Here is a 15385-nt window from a genome sequence, read left to right on the forward strand (position 1 = left end):
CGGTATATTACACCAATAGATTACTGGAGGCTCAGCTAGGCTTGTTGATGTATTAATGCAGTATGTTATGAGAGCACTAGCTCACTCTGATGATGTATGGTCACCATATATATCATAAGAATGAAGTACTTCAATGATGTGTAACTGTAACAAGGGCACCAAGCTGAAGAAAACACTAGCAGAAGTAGGTTTTGTTAACATATTACTCTAAAATGTGAATATAGTATTAACAAATGTGAATAAGAGAGAGACTGATTAGTTGACTGACTAGGCATAGTTGGTTAGCATGGGGCGGGGGGAGGGAACCACCAACCAAGCAGCAGGAAGCTATTGGAAACATTTTTACTCATCCTGCAAAAGCTAAATTTGATATGATTAAGGTTGCCCATCCGATACATCAGTTAAAACTCTATCCAAAACCCATTTGTTTGCATGGTCTCTTGCTCCCGAGTTTCAGAAAGGCTAAAAACTGAAAGTCAGTTTGAACTCCAAGTTTGTGAAGAACTTGTCTTTAAGCTTTAGGAAGAAAAAAGACAAAAAAATCCTCATAACAATGCACAGAACTACAGAAACAGGAAACAAAGATGTTTTCTGAGCAATGCTTCTCATTAAATACAAGAACAAAAGCAAACATGATTAATCATCTGGGCTGGTGGAACATCAGTAACACACTTGAATGTAATTTTGCAATGGGGACTTGACATGACACCACAATATTTATTGGCAGAAATTGGAAGGGATTGAGTATTCTGACATTAATTGGTATAGATTAGTTCATGAGTAACAGCAGACATTTAGAGGCTGAATAAGTGTCTTAATAGAGGAAAGAAATTTAGGTAAAGAAGTCTTTTTTCTGTTTTGTTTTGTTTCACTTGTGAGCTGCAGAAAACACCTCTTACTAATATTTCAGATTTTTATACTACAATACTTTCAGCAAGGAAGCAGTACTCTCAGTGACAAAGGAAGGTCTCAAAAACAACTGTATACAGAAGACGACTGACAAGGAATTTCTGCTTAAAGTTGTAAAAATTGGTGATCAGTTACATGATCTATCTAGTTTTACTCTTTACAATGCTAATGCTTAGATACATGTTTCAGAAGAACCGGTTATGTTTTTAAAACTTTCAGCCAAACACAAAATAATACATTTACAAATGTAAAAATATACCAGGTTTCTCTTCACTTTTAAAGCATAAAAAGCTGAACAACTGAATATACTTTGTTAACCCTTGAGCAGTCTTCTAAAGGCCTCTACAGTAGGGAAGTGATTAAGCAACATCACACTTCATGTGAGAAGGAAATTATTAGCTGCAATAAAAATTACTGAATATTTTTGATGGCAGGACTGCACTGCAAGACATTTTTTGACAAAGTATTAAGGTATCCTAGTCTTAAGAAAAACGTATGTGGGTTACTGGTTCAGCATAATTACCTGTCCCCATTTCCTATAAATCAGAAAAGCACAAAATCGCAGAATAACAGCATCAATTATAACTATAGTGTGAAAGTGCTCAAAGAAAAAAGATTGACTCTCTTTACACTTTCTGTCTTTTCACAGAAAATAGTTCTAAGAGCCTGATGCTGAAATTCTCAAGATGTTGAGCATCTTCCCTCAGAAGGAAAGATGATAGCTATGAATGTCTGACCTGGAAGCTTTGATATACAGGAAAAACTTAGGTTTTAGCTTATGAATTTCTCAGCACTGTTGTGAGTAAAACGTGCCAGGTCCAGGCCTCCTAGAACCCAGTATTAAAGAATAAAAATTCAAATTCATTTTCATCTTTGCTGTTAATTTTTACTGGCTTCAGCGAGCAGACTAAGGTAAGAGGTTAAATGATGACTACAATAAAAAGCACAGGGAAGTAGTTAATTGGGAAAGGTCTCTACAACCTCATGGGATGACTTACATATTATTTAGGGAAAGCTATGCTTCTAATCCATTATGAATAGTACTGGAAGTGATTTGAGCAATCAAATGATAATTCACTAGCAACAACACTCAACATGAACTTACTTCAGATCAAGTTGAAGAGCACCATCATTGATACTTTAATCCCAGATTTTTCAATGGACTACAAAACCACTTAAAGCATTCATTAAATAAGGTTGTAAAGTACTTTTACCATCTCTCATAGTTTTCCCCTTCAGAAATAAATATGAAGTTTTTGCTTTGTTTTAAAAAAATAAAAGGCATAACAAACACTTTAAAGTTGCAGTAGCACTCCTAGATCGTAATGCAGCAGAGGTGGAGCAAAAATGTTAAGAAAAAAAATTGGAACCCACATCATCTACCTTTCAAGTGTCTAAGATAGGAAGGCAGTCGTCTTATCTAACTGTATGCAACATAAATGTATGTTACAGATGTCCTTAAAAGCAATCTCCTTCCACTGTTACACAAGAGTCCTAAGTCAAAAGTTTAAGATGAATAGATGTGAATGTCCTACAAAGCATTTACTGTGTTTCGCGGTTATTCCCTAACAGTTTTTAGTTTCTCCAGTCATATTATCTCCAATAGATTTTTTTTTTTACTTACCGCATTAAATTACTTCTTATAGGCTTAGGTAATAATAGACTTTTATTAAAACAAAAGGCACTATATATTTTAAAGTCTAACAGCCCCTTAAGAATTTCCTTTTTTTCTTGTGAAATTTAGGGTACTTATCCTCATACAGTCACGTCATTTACTTTCATAACACTTACTAATAATACTAGCAATAAATTTTAGCTTTTTGTGATAAGTTGCTTTCTCTTCATGTAAAGGGAAAGAGATTCCCTGAATTTCTTGATAATAGCATTTTATACCCACTGTATCCTACCAGGTAAAAGCTCTGCAGGAAATGGAGGTGAAGACTGGAGTTTGTGTGTTTGTTTTGGAATCCCCTTCTGTTTCCAAGCAAATTCAACTTCACCTGTTTCAACCTGTCCTCCTCGAGTCTCAGTAGTTTCATTACAAAGAGTTTGAGATTTCAGTGATGGCTGTCCTTGTTCAAGTTCAAAATTCATGATAAGGGAATCAACCAGAGAGTCCAATTCATCCAAGTTCATAAAAGGCATGGGTATTTTCTGGATAGGATTGTTTGCAGAAGTAGAAGACAAGGCAAATAAACTGAAATAGTTGTTAAAATATCCAGCTATGGCACAAATCTTTTCTGCAAAGGTCCTGAGAGGGCTTGTGTTTCTGTATGACCCTATAAAAACCAAGAAGAATCAAATGCAGCATTTTGCAAAGAGACCAAGTAGCCCTTCCTCCCTCTTGCTTTACAGGTCTCCCCGTAGTCTGCAAGTTACTATCAAGACAGGTAATAAGCCAGCTAAATACCTTGTAACGTAGAAGAAACAATTTGACAGACTTCAGCTAGGCACTGCTCCAATTCCAAATATTTTGCAGCAATGTTAGTGCTTTTCTTTATTTCCTGATACAGAGATTCTTCTTTCGGTAATTGAGATTCTGTTTCATTCTGTATTAATAAAGAGCAATTTTAAAAGAACCAAACACAGGACAGTATATTAACTATTAAACACGCCTATTATGGATTCAGTCACATAGAACCGGCCAATGCTGAAACACAAAATGAAAGCGATGCCAACTCACAAAACGTAAGATAGCTCCAAAAAGAAGTGCAGATTGTTGAGGGGGTGGCGGGGGGGCAGCAGGGGAGAAAAGACAAATGGAACTGTAAAATCCAGAAAAGGTTGGGCTCTTAGAAAATAGATTAAATAATCTATCCAGACTTTTCATTCAAAATACCAATAACTATGGCCAGAAAACTATTGCAGTACTTGTAACACAATTACACTAGTATTACTGAACTTGAGGCCTTCAACTTAAAAGAGAACAAAACAGGTGGTTAGGCTGTTCATGATGAGCACAAAAAGAAGGATGATCAGATACAAGTACCTCCAGAAATATTTTAAGTAAAACTAAAATCAAATAGTTTTGAGTGGAAGTGCAGTAGCCAGAAAATTTAGTGTTCCAATCACAAGAATGCCACTGAGACAGGAAGTATTACCATGCAAATTGTAAATATAGTGAAGGTAGTTTCAACTCCTCTTCTTTGTAAATGCATCCTTTTATATTTAAACCCCAGGCTCAAAGCACATATTTTGTGAAACACTTCTCTTACCTTTCTGCAATAAGAGATGTTATTTTCAAGGAATCTGGCTAGTGCCACAACGTTATCCTTTATTCGATTTTGAATCTACAAAGAAACTTTTAATTATATTTTACTTTGTCTTGAATCAAGTGTACAAGTACTTTAATATTTTAGAAGGATATTAATGAACACTGGCATACTAATGAGAAAAAATACTTAAAAGCAGAAGTAACATTTTATGCAACATAACATGCAATTTTTAAAAAAAAAAAGTTAACTAGTAGAAGACATTGTTAACTATATCCACAAGGTTTTAAATAACCCCTTAATACAGAATATTAAATTTAAGAATTCACTAGAGAAAGGTTTTCCTGTAATTTTTGTATCACTGTTGTTCTAAGTGGCAGGGGTAACCTCTTACTTAATACTCTGGTATTCTCTCCTCAACTGCACATTAGTTCCACCAGCGACAAGCATATACAGGAATCGAGCAGATACATAGGGATCTGCTGCAAGTGAACAGCATTATCTGGAAAGCAGACCGCTCAATTCCTTTTGCTGGAAACATGAAGTATTTGGAAGTTAAGCAAGCAGATAGGAACATAAAAGGTTTTGGACAGTTTCACTATTATCTGTAGGATTAAGAATGACAACAGTGAAAACTTCCTACCAGAGTAGGAAGAAATTTTTGCTTTCCTTGTGACAAGCAATTTATCACTGCTCTCCAACTGATTTGAACCTTTTATCCTAGGTCACGTATTACAGATTTTTGAGTAGTAACAAATTCTTTGGAAATAAGTGTTTTATATATCCCAACTCATTAAGGAGATTTTCTTATTGGCCACCGTTCTACAAATTTCTCAACTTTGAAGAAAAAGAACAAAAATAAAAACACAAGGCAGAATACAGGATTGCTCGGGCACAGGTAAACTGTCACCTTTGGCCTTGAGTGCTGTCTGTACAAAACATTTATTCAGAGGAAAAGTGGCAGAACAAGCCTATATATATCCCAACACTGAAAGGAAGCATATATACTATATATACCTAGTACCTTGCTGAAGACCATTTCAATCTTTCCGAAGTATTTCCTAGGAATTCAGCCAGGTTTTCTGTCAAAATGGCTCGCCCACTAAAAAAGTTACATATTTCCAAGGGGTACTCTAAACTTGCCTACTGGAATTTGCATACAGTCACAGAAATTTTTAACTATGGTGCTTATTCCTTATACTTTTTTCTCTACTTTGTGTAACTCCCTATAGTATCATCTTCCTCACAATTTGTTGCTTAAGCAAAATAAAAGCACAAAATAACAGGCTGTAGCTTAAAAAAAAGCCCCTCCAGGCCAAAAAACAAACAACCCACTACTGAATTCAGCATGTAATGAGGTCTGTTCCGCTTTAAGTGTCAAAATACACCAGACACACCAATAATAGTATGTTTGTTTCATGGAATAACAACTCCTCCCCAGAAGATTCTGACTTCAGCATACTGAAAAAAACCAAAACCAAACCTATTCAATTTGATAATATATAACTTCTAAACTGCTATCGGGGACGGGGGACGGACCAAAAGTATGCACAGATCTGTTTATTATGAGGTAATAGGAATATCTCTGCTTAAAATTACAAGAATAATTAAAATGAGGTCTTACTATAAGGGATAAAAGCTTCCCATTGATGTAATTCCTTTTCATATTACAATAAATTTGGATGGTGATAGAAACAACTCAATAATAGAATATAGATAATTTGCTGTCCCTTTCCTGTAAAGCATTATAAAGGAGTTGCTCAAATTAAAATACCACTGCTGCTTATCAATCTGGAAAGTATTTGAAGGCCAGCTGTGATTTCAGTGAATGACATGAAATCAAGCAGGACATTTCTGGCTTCTGGGCTATTAAATAGATACTTTAGTCAACAAATTTCCCTCTAAAGTGCCCAATTCATAGAAGTGCTTCAGTGTACCCCAAGCGTTAAGCACATCAGAACACTAGCTCTTAAAAGATAACACTGAACTATTTTAATATTTAGATAGCATATGTTTGGGACGAGGATTGTAACAATGTATGACAAACTAAAGTCTTCAAACTTTCTAATAATCTTCCTGACAATATCAATGAGTGTAGTAATAGCAGAGATGATTACCATTATCAATATAAAATAACAATTAACTTTCAGGATCATAAAGTGTTACTACATATTAAATATTAAATCTTGTTAAAAATCAAACTTAACAGTAGTATACAGAATAAAAGGTCCACTTGCTCCTTTGAGCCAGTTTTCATCTTCTGCCTCTTTCATGGTTACACTGTGAAGTTTTACACAGAACGCCCTCCAATGCACAGAGAAATCATTCTAAATAAAACACACTTAAATGTTGAGTCTACATATGGGTGAAAGGCTAAACACTGTAAAAATTTCTGCAAGATTGTAGTCAATATTCCCACTTACCACCCATCTCAAACCTCTGTTACTAATCATAACTGTATTCCTACTGTAAAATTTCTAGACAGAATTGCTGAAAAATAACAGGACGTGATCAAGTGCTTCTAAGATATAGTAGTAGTTTTTAATCTTACTTTCATCTCACCTCATTTTGTGGATATTGTTTCACAAGTTCTTTGTGCACCACTCTTGCTTTTTCCTGTACAGTATCAACAAGAAACTCCAGCCCTGAGCCTACTCCATCATAAATGGCAAGTGCAAATTCCTTTTAAAATAAAGGTTCAAAACATAATGATTAAAGGAACTGATGTGCCCTTAAATTGAAAAAGTTTTTCTGTAGTGAGCTAGAAACACTATTTTGTTTTGAGCAAATTTTTCAGTGCTGGTCTATTCAGTCACATGTCTTTCTTGGACCACAGGGGCTCAGCACTTTAACCTTCTTTTCCTAACTTTCTTCAGATTTCTGAAAATTCTATGTGGTACTTAATCACAGATTACTGAAATAATGACTGCATTTTAGTGAAATAGGTAGACTTGTACAATCTCAGTGCAGATACAATCCTAAAAGCACAGTATTGCTTTCTCTTTATGGGTGGAAGTTATACAGATTTAAAGTGCAGGATTTTTTAAGGAAAAAAAAAATTCAAGGGTATTAACACATATCCATCTTCACCATAAAAATGAAGTATTAGATAAACTCTGAAAATACTTAATTCAGTTGATCAAATTGTTATATGTAATAATTTGTTTCTGAGCAGTTACTGAAAACAAATGTGATGTCAACATTAAAATTACTATTTCTAATCACTGTTTCTAATAAACATTTTTTCACCTGTAGACTAGCTGCAGGAATGTTGTTCTCTTCAGAAAATGAAATATCAGCTCTTGTGACTACTGCCAAGTGTCCTATGTATTTCATTGTTTGTTTTACTGTTTGGTTTACTTTGCTCCATGCTTCTGTTACCATCGAGGATATATCTGAAGAACATCCCTAAGAAAAAAAAGGCATATCATTCACTGAAGCTAGAAAGCACCTCTAGTCAAAGAGCACAAACTTTCTATAACGCAAGAGTTCGTAGCACACAATAACTTTACATCTTCCTACTTTCAATGGCTTATCTACCACAGCTAAAAAACCATACCTTGGAACCACAGAGAATAATGGTATCATTATACTACACAGTTAAAAAAAATTACTCTTCACAAGGCTGTAGCATGAATAAGAGTAATATTTACTGGCCACAGGTTTATAAATTTATAAACAGTAGCACTTCACAACCTAAACTAGCATTTGCTCTTGTCACTGCATGCTTTATTTTCCCCTTTTACATTTAAGAACCTATGCTATTGTCAGGGCCTGGGCACAGAAGGGTCTGCATTACTCTGAACTAGCATATGTGAGTACCAGTTTAGCCAGCAAAAAGGCACCATTTGCTGTTCATCTTTCCTAGGTGTGCCCATCTGTCATGCATACATTGGTCATTTAAGTGGTTTTGGCAAGTATGTACTAAGTATTGCATTAACACATAGAACTTCTCCACACACAGATGAATTCTTTAATATACTTTACCTGCAAAAGTAACTGTAAATAACCTCCCAAGTTCTTTACTTCCTGTTTTATTTCTTCATCAACTTTTATAGATCCAGGGCACTTTTGGACATTGTTAAGCCAGAGCTTGGTTAGAACCACAAGCCGGTCAAAAGCAGAGATAATTCTGATGCTGTAGGACTGAGCAGCATGATCAAGAGAGAAAACTACAAGAGAAAGATCTATCAGAAGGTCTCCTTTGCAAATGAAGGTAAGGAATGTTAATTTTCCAATAGGCAAACATATGAATGCTTGTGCATCTGAAAGACAAGTCATTAGTAATATTTACTTAAAAGTGGTATGAAAATGAGACTTACAGTTTTCTTGACAGTCTTCATCTTGCTGTTCATAAGCTTTTGAAATGGCAGACACTCCAGAGAAAATGATAAACAAATTAGTTAGGAGACTATCTGCTATGCTCTTTCCTCCTTCATGATTCTGTTCCAGTAAACCTAAAGCTGAACTTATAGATTCTTTGCAAATTCCAGGAAGAAATGATTCAGAAAAGCTTGGACATATGCTGGACTTACTCTGTGTACCTGTATGATGTAAAAGCAAAACATACATGCAAGAAACTTTTCATAGGATTGAGCAGTCAGCATGTCTTTGTAATGACTATTTTATATTACTTCTTCAGCAATGTTCAACTACTCACGATAGCAAGTCAGAAAAAAATGCGTATACAACGTTCTAAGTAGTTTCTAGATTCAGTCAGCACAAAGACAAATTCCATAGTGAAACTCTTTAAAATTAATCCATCTGCTTCAACAATTGAACATACAGACACACAGAAAATAACAAAACCCAGCCACTCTAAAATAACTGAATGCATTAAAATATTTGGAAGACTGAAGCATATAGTATTTCAGAAGAAACTTTATAAAACTTGACAGAAAACTTGGGGGAACCTCAGCAGTTGAATGAATAACAACAACTCAAGCAAACAAAGTCTCCAAATTATTATATCAGGATTCAGCCTCTGGCAATTTGTTACATGAACTATCATCTTCCTCCAGTTAACCCACACAGTTAAGCAGAAAAATATTTTAGGTAAATTTCTTAAATAAGGGTCATAAGTGCTGGTCAGGAAGTTTTGCCCTAAGAAAGCATAATCAAAAATACAAAAACCCCCTACTGTTAACAGCTTGACACTATAAACAGGACATTTTTCATTCTGTTTTCCAACCCACACTATTTTTTTTAAACAACTATTAAAAGTGCGTATGTGTTATACATGTAGTAGTTTCAAGCTTTCAGTATGAAATTAAAGGTGTTCTGCCATATAGTAAGTACCTGATATACAGGAAGTCTGCATATTCCGAATTGGTTGCAATTTTATCTCAGACAAACATCCAGAAATTCTCTTGTTTTTCATGAAACTTCTACTCCTAGGAAAGGATGATAGAGTGACCCACTGAAAGCTCAACGAATATTAACAGACATCAGGCAAACAAAACAAACATCTACTTTTAATTAATGGAACTTGTTAACACAGAATCTAAACAAGAGTGAAAGCAAGACAATACAGACCATAGGACAGGTCCTACTTACTTTCTTCAGGTTCTTGCTACTATAGCAGGATCTTTATTCCACATTCCCATTTTTAAGCTACTAGTTTATTACTAGATTATTATTATTTAAAACTTGAGACAAAACACATTTCTTTCGTACCTACTTGGACCATAGAAAGCAGACATGTTGGCTTTTTTTGATCTTGTTTGCTGGACAGAATGAATTGCTTTTGGAAAGCCAGATAGGAGGGCTTTTTTCTTGGTAAGAAGGCAGATGTTCTGTAAAGTTTTCCATTGTCAGTGAGACAAGCTAACTTAGCTTCTCTGGCCTGGCTCTGGGTGCTTATCTGACAGTGCCCAAGGTCAGCTCTTGGTAAGACAGCTGTTTGAGAAGCCTCTGCCAGCCTTGAAGCTGCTAAAGAAACAGCTGGAAGGAGACACAGGAGGGGCTCCCCAACTTTTCTTGGAGCTGCATTTAAGATGAGTCTCCTGCCTGACTTAGACTGCTGTTGTGTTGTAACCATGCCTGTGCCTGGCCACGTATGCCATTGATCTGGACCTGCAGACTTGACTTCCCAGTTTGACCTGGGACCTTGTCACAATGGCCATGCCAGGCAATCACTGGACTGCAGGCTGACCCTGCCAACAGCCCCTGGACCTAATCCTGACTCACTGAGTTTCCTGACTTAACCTCAGCCCTACCTTGTCATTACATACTTACCTGTGGATCTAGACTGTTGGCTGACCCTAGTTACCGTTGCCAGACCTACTCTGCTCACCTCACTTAGGCACTGTGCAGCTAGGCTCTTTTTGGCAAGTGCACTGCCCTATCTTCTTGTCACATTCAGCCCCAAACTGACCTTTGCTTTTGGAACAGCCTGTCCTTTGTGCTCCATGACACTACACATCAGGAGCACCAACTCTTAGAGTAGCACATGGAATTAAATTTATTTCACCAGTCTTTGTGATTGACATCAATTAACTGCTGTCAATGCAGCATACAATGCCAGTTTCCCTTTTCCAGTACCTTTTCTTGTTCAGTTCAGCTTATATTGTTGCATTTTTACAATATGGAGAACAAAAACCAAATACACTTCTGAGATTCAAGAACACACGTTATAATACTGTACAGAACGCAGCATCAGACAAAGAAAAGTATTCCGACATTATTCTATTGTTAAAACAGCATTTGGACTAAAAATACAGAAACTGTTTACCCATTGCATTCTTTACAGGTAACTTTTGTTTAGTTGGAATAGTCAGGAATGCTTTCCAAAATTTACAGTCAGATAAACTCACCTGCTTTACAGCAGAATAACAACAATCATATGGGCTGCTACCCACTAGCAAAGCTATAGTTAAGGACCTGTTAACATTTCTGTTATAAGCTACAACTTGCAGAAGTTTACAAGTCAGTTATAAATATCGTTACAAGGCCAAAACTTCAAATACAGGGTCCCAAACCAGCTGCAATTTACTCCTTAAAAACAATGCTTTCATATTATAGAACTGCGAAGAAAACATTAAAAACTACACATTTCACTCTGCACTGATGATATCTAGATACAGAGTTTAGAAAGCCTTACATGTTTTGAGAGAATATACTTCCGGGTTTGGAGGAACTTTTGTTCCTATTTCTTGTCCATGAGGAAAGATAAGAGAATGAATGAACAGAAGAACTCATCAGTTTGGCACAGTGTATGGTGTAAGCAAGGATGGGAACAGATGTCCAAATGCCTATTTCAAATCACTTGTGTTACTAACTAAATACTTGGGTATCTATAACCTTAACCTGTGGGTCCTCTGCAGGTTAATTAAAAGTCCTGTGCTACAGACAAATGTATCAATTTCTGATAGCTTTCTGAAATAATTGGTAACAGCCTTTAATTACCTCCAGGAAGTTGTCAATGGTCATACATAAAACCCTCTGGCACTGATCAGACATACATTGCATATAAGCTATGCCGGACCTCAGAAACATTGCTGTTTAATTTGCCAAACTGCTTTAGCAGGTGTGCAATTCTTATTAGCAGCATATTGCATACTAACACACATTTCGTAAGTGAAGCCAGTAAAGCGTAGTAAGGTAACATTTAATTTAAACTTTCCCCCCCTCCTCAAATATATAAATAAATTCTCATTCAATTTGTTAAGTTTGATATTATAATAAGGTAAAAGAAAAAATACTAAATAAAAGACTATGTTAGTGGCACAGAAGCATGCTTAGATAATTACACAAATTATTTTTTGCTTTAAGCATAGATAAAAGAGCTACAAATTATTATCACCTTCTTCTGGAAAGGGAGGAAACTGAGGCATCTGAAAGGTCAGGTTCCCACTCATCAGCAGGGTCATAAAATACATCAGCAGCCTTATTGCTGTCATTACTCTGAAAAAATAAACACAAGGGAGGAGAAGGGTTAAACAGAAGAGTGATAATAAAGCATTCAACCTATGGATGAAGACAACATGTTCTATTAACAGTAGAACAGTAATTTTAACAAAAGAAAAAACATTAAGATATGTATAATCTAGAAGATAACTGACTGCCAGCCAACTTGAGGTGTAAGTGTTTGAAAACAAACTAAACCAAGATAAACACTTAGTGAAGACACCTAGCAACCCAACATCTGAGATACAGGAACACCAAATACAAAACTTTTTCACATCTCTCTCCACGTCCCAGATATATTAAAACTCTGGACATATAATTTACAATTTTTTTTTATTTTTATATCTGGATTAGTGTAACAGTTTTAGCAATAGTTTTCTGCAGGAAATATAATCCAGTCTCTGATATTGTTAAGATCCAAACAGTTTTTAGCAATAAACATGGCAATATTCTTCTGTCACTGGAAATACTTGCATATTACAGAGTTATATCATAAAGGAGTGTTTCCTCAGGTTTTTTTCTGGCTTTTCTTTAATGGCTTTTTTCCTTTTTGGACATCATATTGAAAGATTTTTAATTCAGATATATACTCATATATGAAGAATTTATTCTTTCAAATAAAACATAATTCTTTAGTGAGATGCAATTATTTCTAAGGTAGAAAAAAAAGAGCATTCTGAAGTGAGAAAGCCTTCGTATTTTTCCCTACCAGCACCTTCAGTACTCCAACAGTTGAGATTTCTTCCTCTGCAAACTTCACATATGCTATTTATGCCAGAATGCGATTCACGTTTGGAAATAGCAAGCATACAAATATTTATTTATATATTATTTGAAGCAATTTCTACTAATTTTTCAATACTGCTCCAGACTAAACATAATACAAATATTGGAATGAAAAGAACTGGTATGATCAGGAGAATCATAATTTCAAGCACAGAACAAATTTAGACAAGCTGCTCTCTTAATCTAAAACCTGGTCTTAAATATATATTTTTCTTCTGTGCATTAATCAAAAAAACTCCAAACTAGTATAGCATAAAATACAAGATCATTATGGTTCTACTGGATTGCTTTGGATCTTTCCCTCATGTTAACTAGCTCTTTCTCATCTCCGAGAACTTTCCTTCCTTTATCCTTCGTTATTTCACCACAGTCTAATAAAACAACTTTCGATTCATATGGCAGAACCCAAAAAACAAACAGCATGCTATGATCAGCCCTGAAGACTGGAAAATCCCAGAATACTCTACTGCCACTAAAAAAAATGAAAGTACTTTTAAAGGCCAACTAAGAGATCTGAGAGATTTTGTTTGTTTGCTTATTTGGGGGGGGGGGGGGGGGGGGGGGGGGGGCTGGTTGTTTGTTTTCCAAGTAGTTCTTAAGCCTCTCAAGTGTTTGGCTCTAAAACAGAAAAAAATGCAATGGAATGCAATGAAAACACTGTCTGTTCATATGGAGTCAATAAAGATAAACTTATTTCTTACAACATTTCTCTCTTTAGGAGATTAAAAAAAAACGTACCATTTTCCCAGCAAATAAGAGCTAATACTGTAATCTTATCCGTATTCAATAATTTGGAACCAATGTCTACCTTTACATAATTACAAAGATTTTACCTGATGGTTATAGGGGTTTTTGTGGATACAGAGTCAAATGTAGGCACTGTTCCCACTTCTCCCTTTCTTCCATTTTATACTATCTTTTGTATCAAAAAGGAAGATATGATATGCAACAAAGTACTGCACATTTAGAGAGATACAGTACAAAAATACAGTTTATCTGATTAGAAGCAATGGAATTCAAAAAAGGAATTAATGTGCAGCTTAATTGTCAGATTGAAGAAAAAAAGATGAAAAAAGCCTTTAAAAACTCCCATTGAAGAACCTAAAGCACATACAGACAAAAGCAAGCAGTAGCAAATTAACTTACCAGAACCAAAGAAAAATAAAATGTAGTAATGAAAATTTAAGTGATACCTTTAAAAAGTCAAGTTTTCCTCTAGAACAGATAAACAATTGAACAACCAAAAAAACGACAAAGCAGTCCATGTTTTACTACTTCCCACTCTGTACACAAAATGACCTGAATAAAGTAATTGATTTCTACCGTCCTCTTTCTGTGTGATATACAAGTACACATACATGTGTTTAATAAAAAGTAACCACATGTCTTGGTGTTTAAGATCACATAAAAACCAGAAGAAACCCCCAATATTTTCCTCCTTTATGGATTACCAGAATCTTATCTTGGACAAAATATTACTGATTATTAGTAGTTTTTCTTCAGTTGTTACTGACCTCATAGAGTTCTTTCATTGCTGCTAGTTTGCATTCAAATTTATCTAGGCTCCAGAAAGTTGCTATTCCCAGTTTGATGTTACGAACCTGCACCTGAACAGAAGACACTGTTCCTGTTTTATCATCAATTTTGTCGTGCCTAAGAATTTGAGAAAGTTTAAAAAAAATTAAAGACAAAAAATACTATTCATATTGCAAAAATAAACAAGGTACTTGTAAGTAGGATTATACAGAGAATAAAAATGTGATTACAAACAGAAATTGCTTGAGACATCATGTATCTCAAAACAAACATTAGTGTAGCCATTGAAATTATTTTTATGTAAAGGAAAAAAAGGAATCTCTGCATTCAGAGATAGAAGTAGTTACTAGCATACAAGTTCCTGGCTCTCCAGACACTCAGAACCAAATATATGTTACAGAATTCTACTAGCACAGTTCTTGTTGAAGGATATGAAAAGGCAACATCTGAACAACACAGTAATACACACACCTACTAGGAAGTCCTAGCTTACCTGCATTTACTGTAGCTTTTTTTTTTTTTTTTTTTTAAATGATGCAGAGTTTTCTCTGCACTAATGTATCTGTGCTCACACAAAGAACACCTGACCAATATACAGGTTAACTTCTAGAACACTCTTAATCTCTGACTAGCAAGTAGCATGGCATAGCAAGAGACCTGTGGAGAGAAACAACTGGTCCCAAACACTCGATACCCACTATAACTATGTTCTGAGGTTTTTACTTTGAACTACCTCTGCTGTGGTCCTGTGAACTGAACACCCTCTAGTGGCTGGCACACATTCCCCGGTTTAGTTCTGTCCAAAAGGAATGCAGTTAATGTGTTTTAGGACCACTTTAATACGTGAACCAAAGCAGGATGTACGTGGGCATCAGCAGATTCACCTCCAAAGCACACTCAATACAAAATTAATTGTCTATAGACATACCTTTAAAGTCCTGATCTAAAATTCAAATTTGAAATTCACATTTCAAACTAACAAGGCTAAACTACACACTTAACTAAACCTAGTTTGCAAAAGTGATTTATCATCT

At 35.3% G+C, this 15385-nt stretch overlaps 1 protein-coding gene across 1 annotated transcript in view; it reads right to left on the reverse strand.

Annotated features, from left to right (window-relative positions):
- Window positions 1-445: 445 nt before the first annotated feature.
- The window catches only part of KIF14 (kinesin family member 14), a 31260-nt gene continuing 16320 nt past the window's right edge, over window positions 446-15385 (reverse strand). The window contains exons 20-29 of the mRNA XM_052802194.1: window positions 14330-14468; window positions 11926-12026; window positions 9420-9514; window positions 8444-8665; window positions 8109-8293; window positions 7371-7529; window positions 6684-6803; window positions 4125-4199; window positions 3320-3458; window positions 446-3188 (exon numbers count right to left, since the gene is read on the reverse strand). Of these exons, the coding sequence (XP_052658154.1) occupies window positions 2797-3188; window positions 3320-3458; window positions 4125-4199; window positions 6684-6803; window positions 7371-7529; window positions 8109-8293; window positions 8444-8665; window positions 9420-9514; window positions 11926-12026; window positions 14330-14468 (1627 nt within the window). The 3' untranslated portion in view covers window positions 446-2796. The remainder of the gene's footprint in view (window positions 3189-3319; window positions 3459-4124; window positions 4200-6683; window positions 6804-7370; window positions 7530-8108; window positions 8294-8443; window positions 8666-9419; window positions 9515-11925; window positions 12027-14329; window positions 14469-15385) is intronic.

The sequence above is a fragment of the Harpia harpyja genome, chromosome 11 (assembly GCF_026419915.1).
Source record: "Harpia harpyja isolate bHarHar1 chromosome 11, bHarHar1 primary haplotype, whole genome shotgun sequence".
Classification (NCBI taxonomy): domain Eukaryota; kingdom Metazoa; phylum Chordata; class Aves; order Accipitriformes; family Accipitridae; genus Harpia; species Harpia harpyja.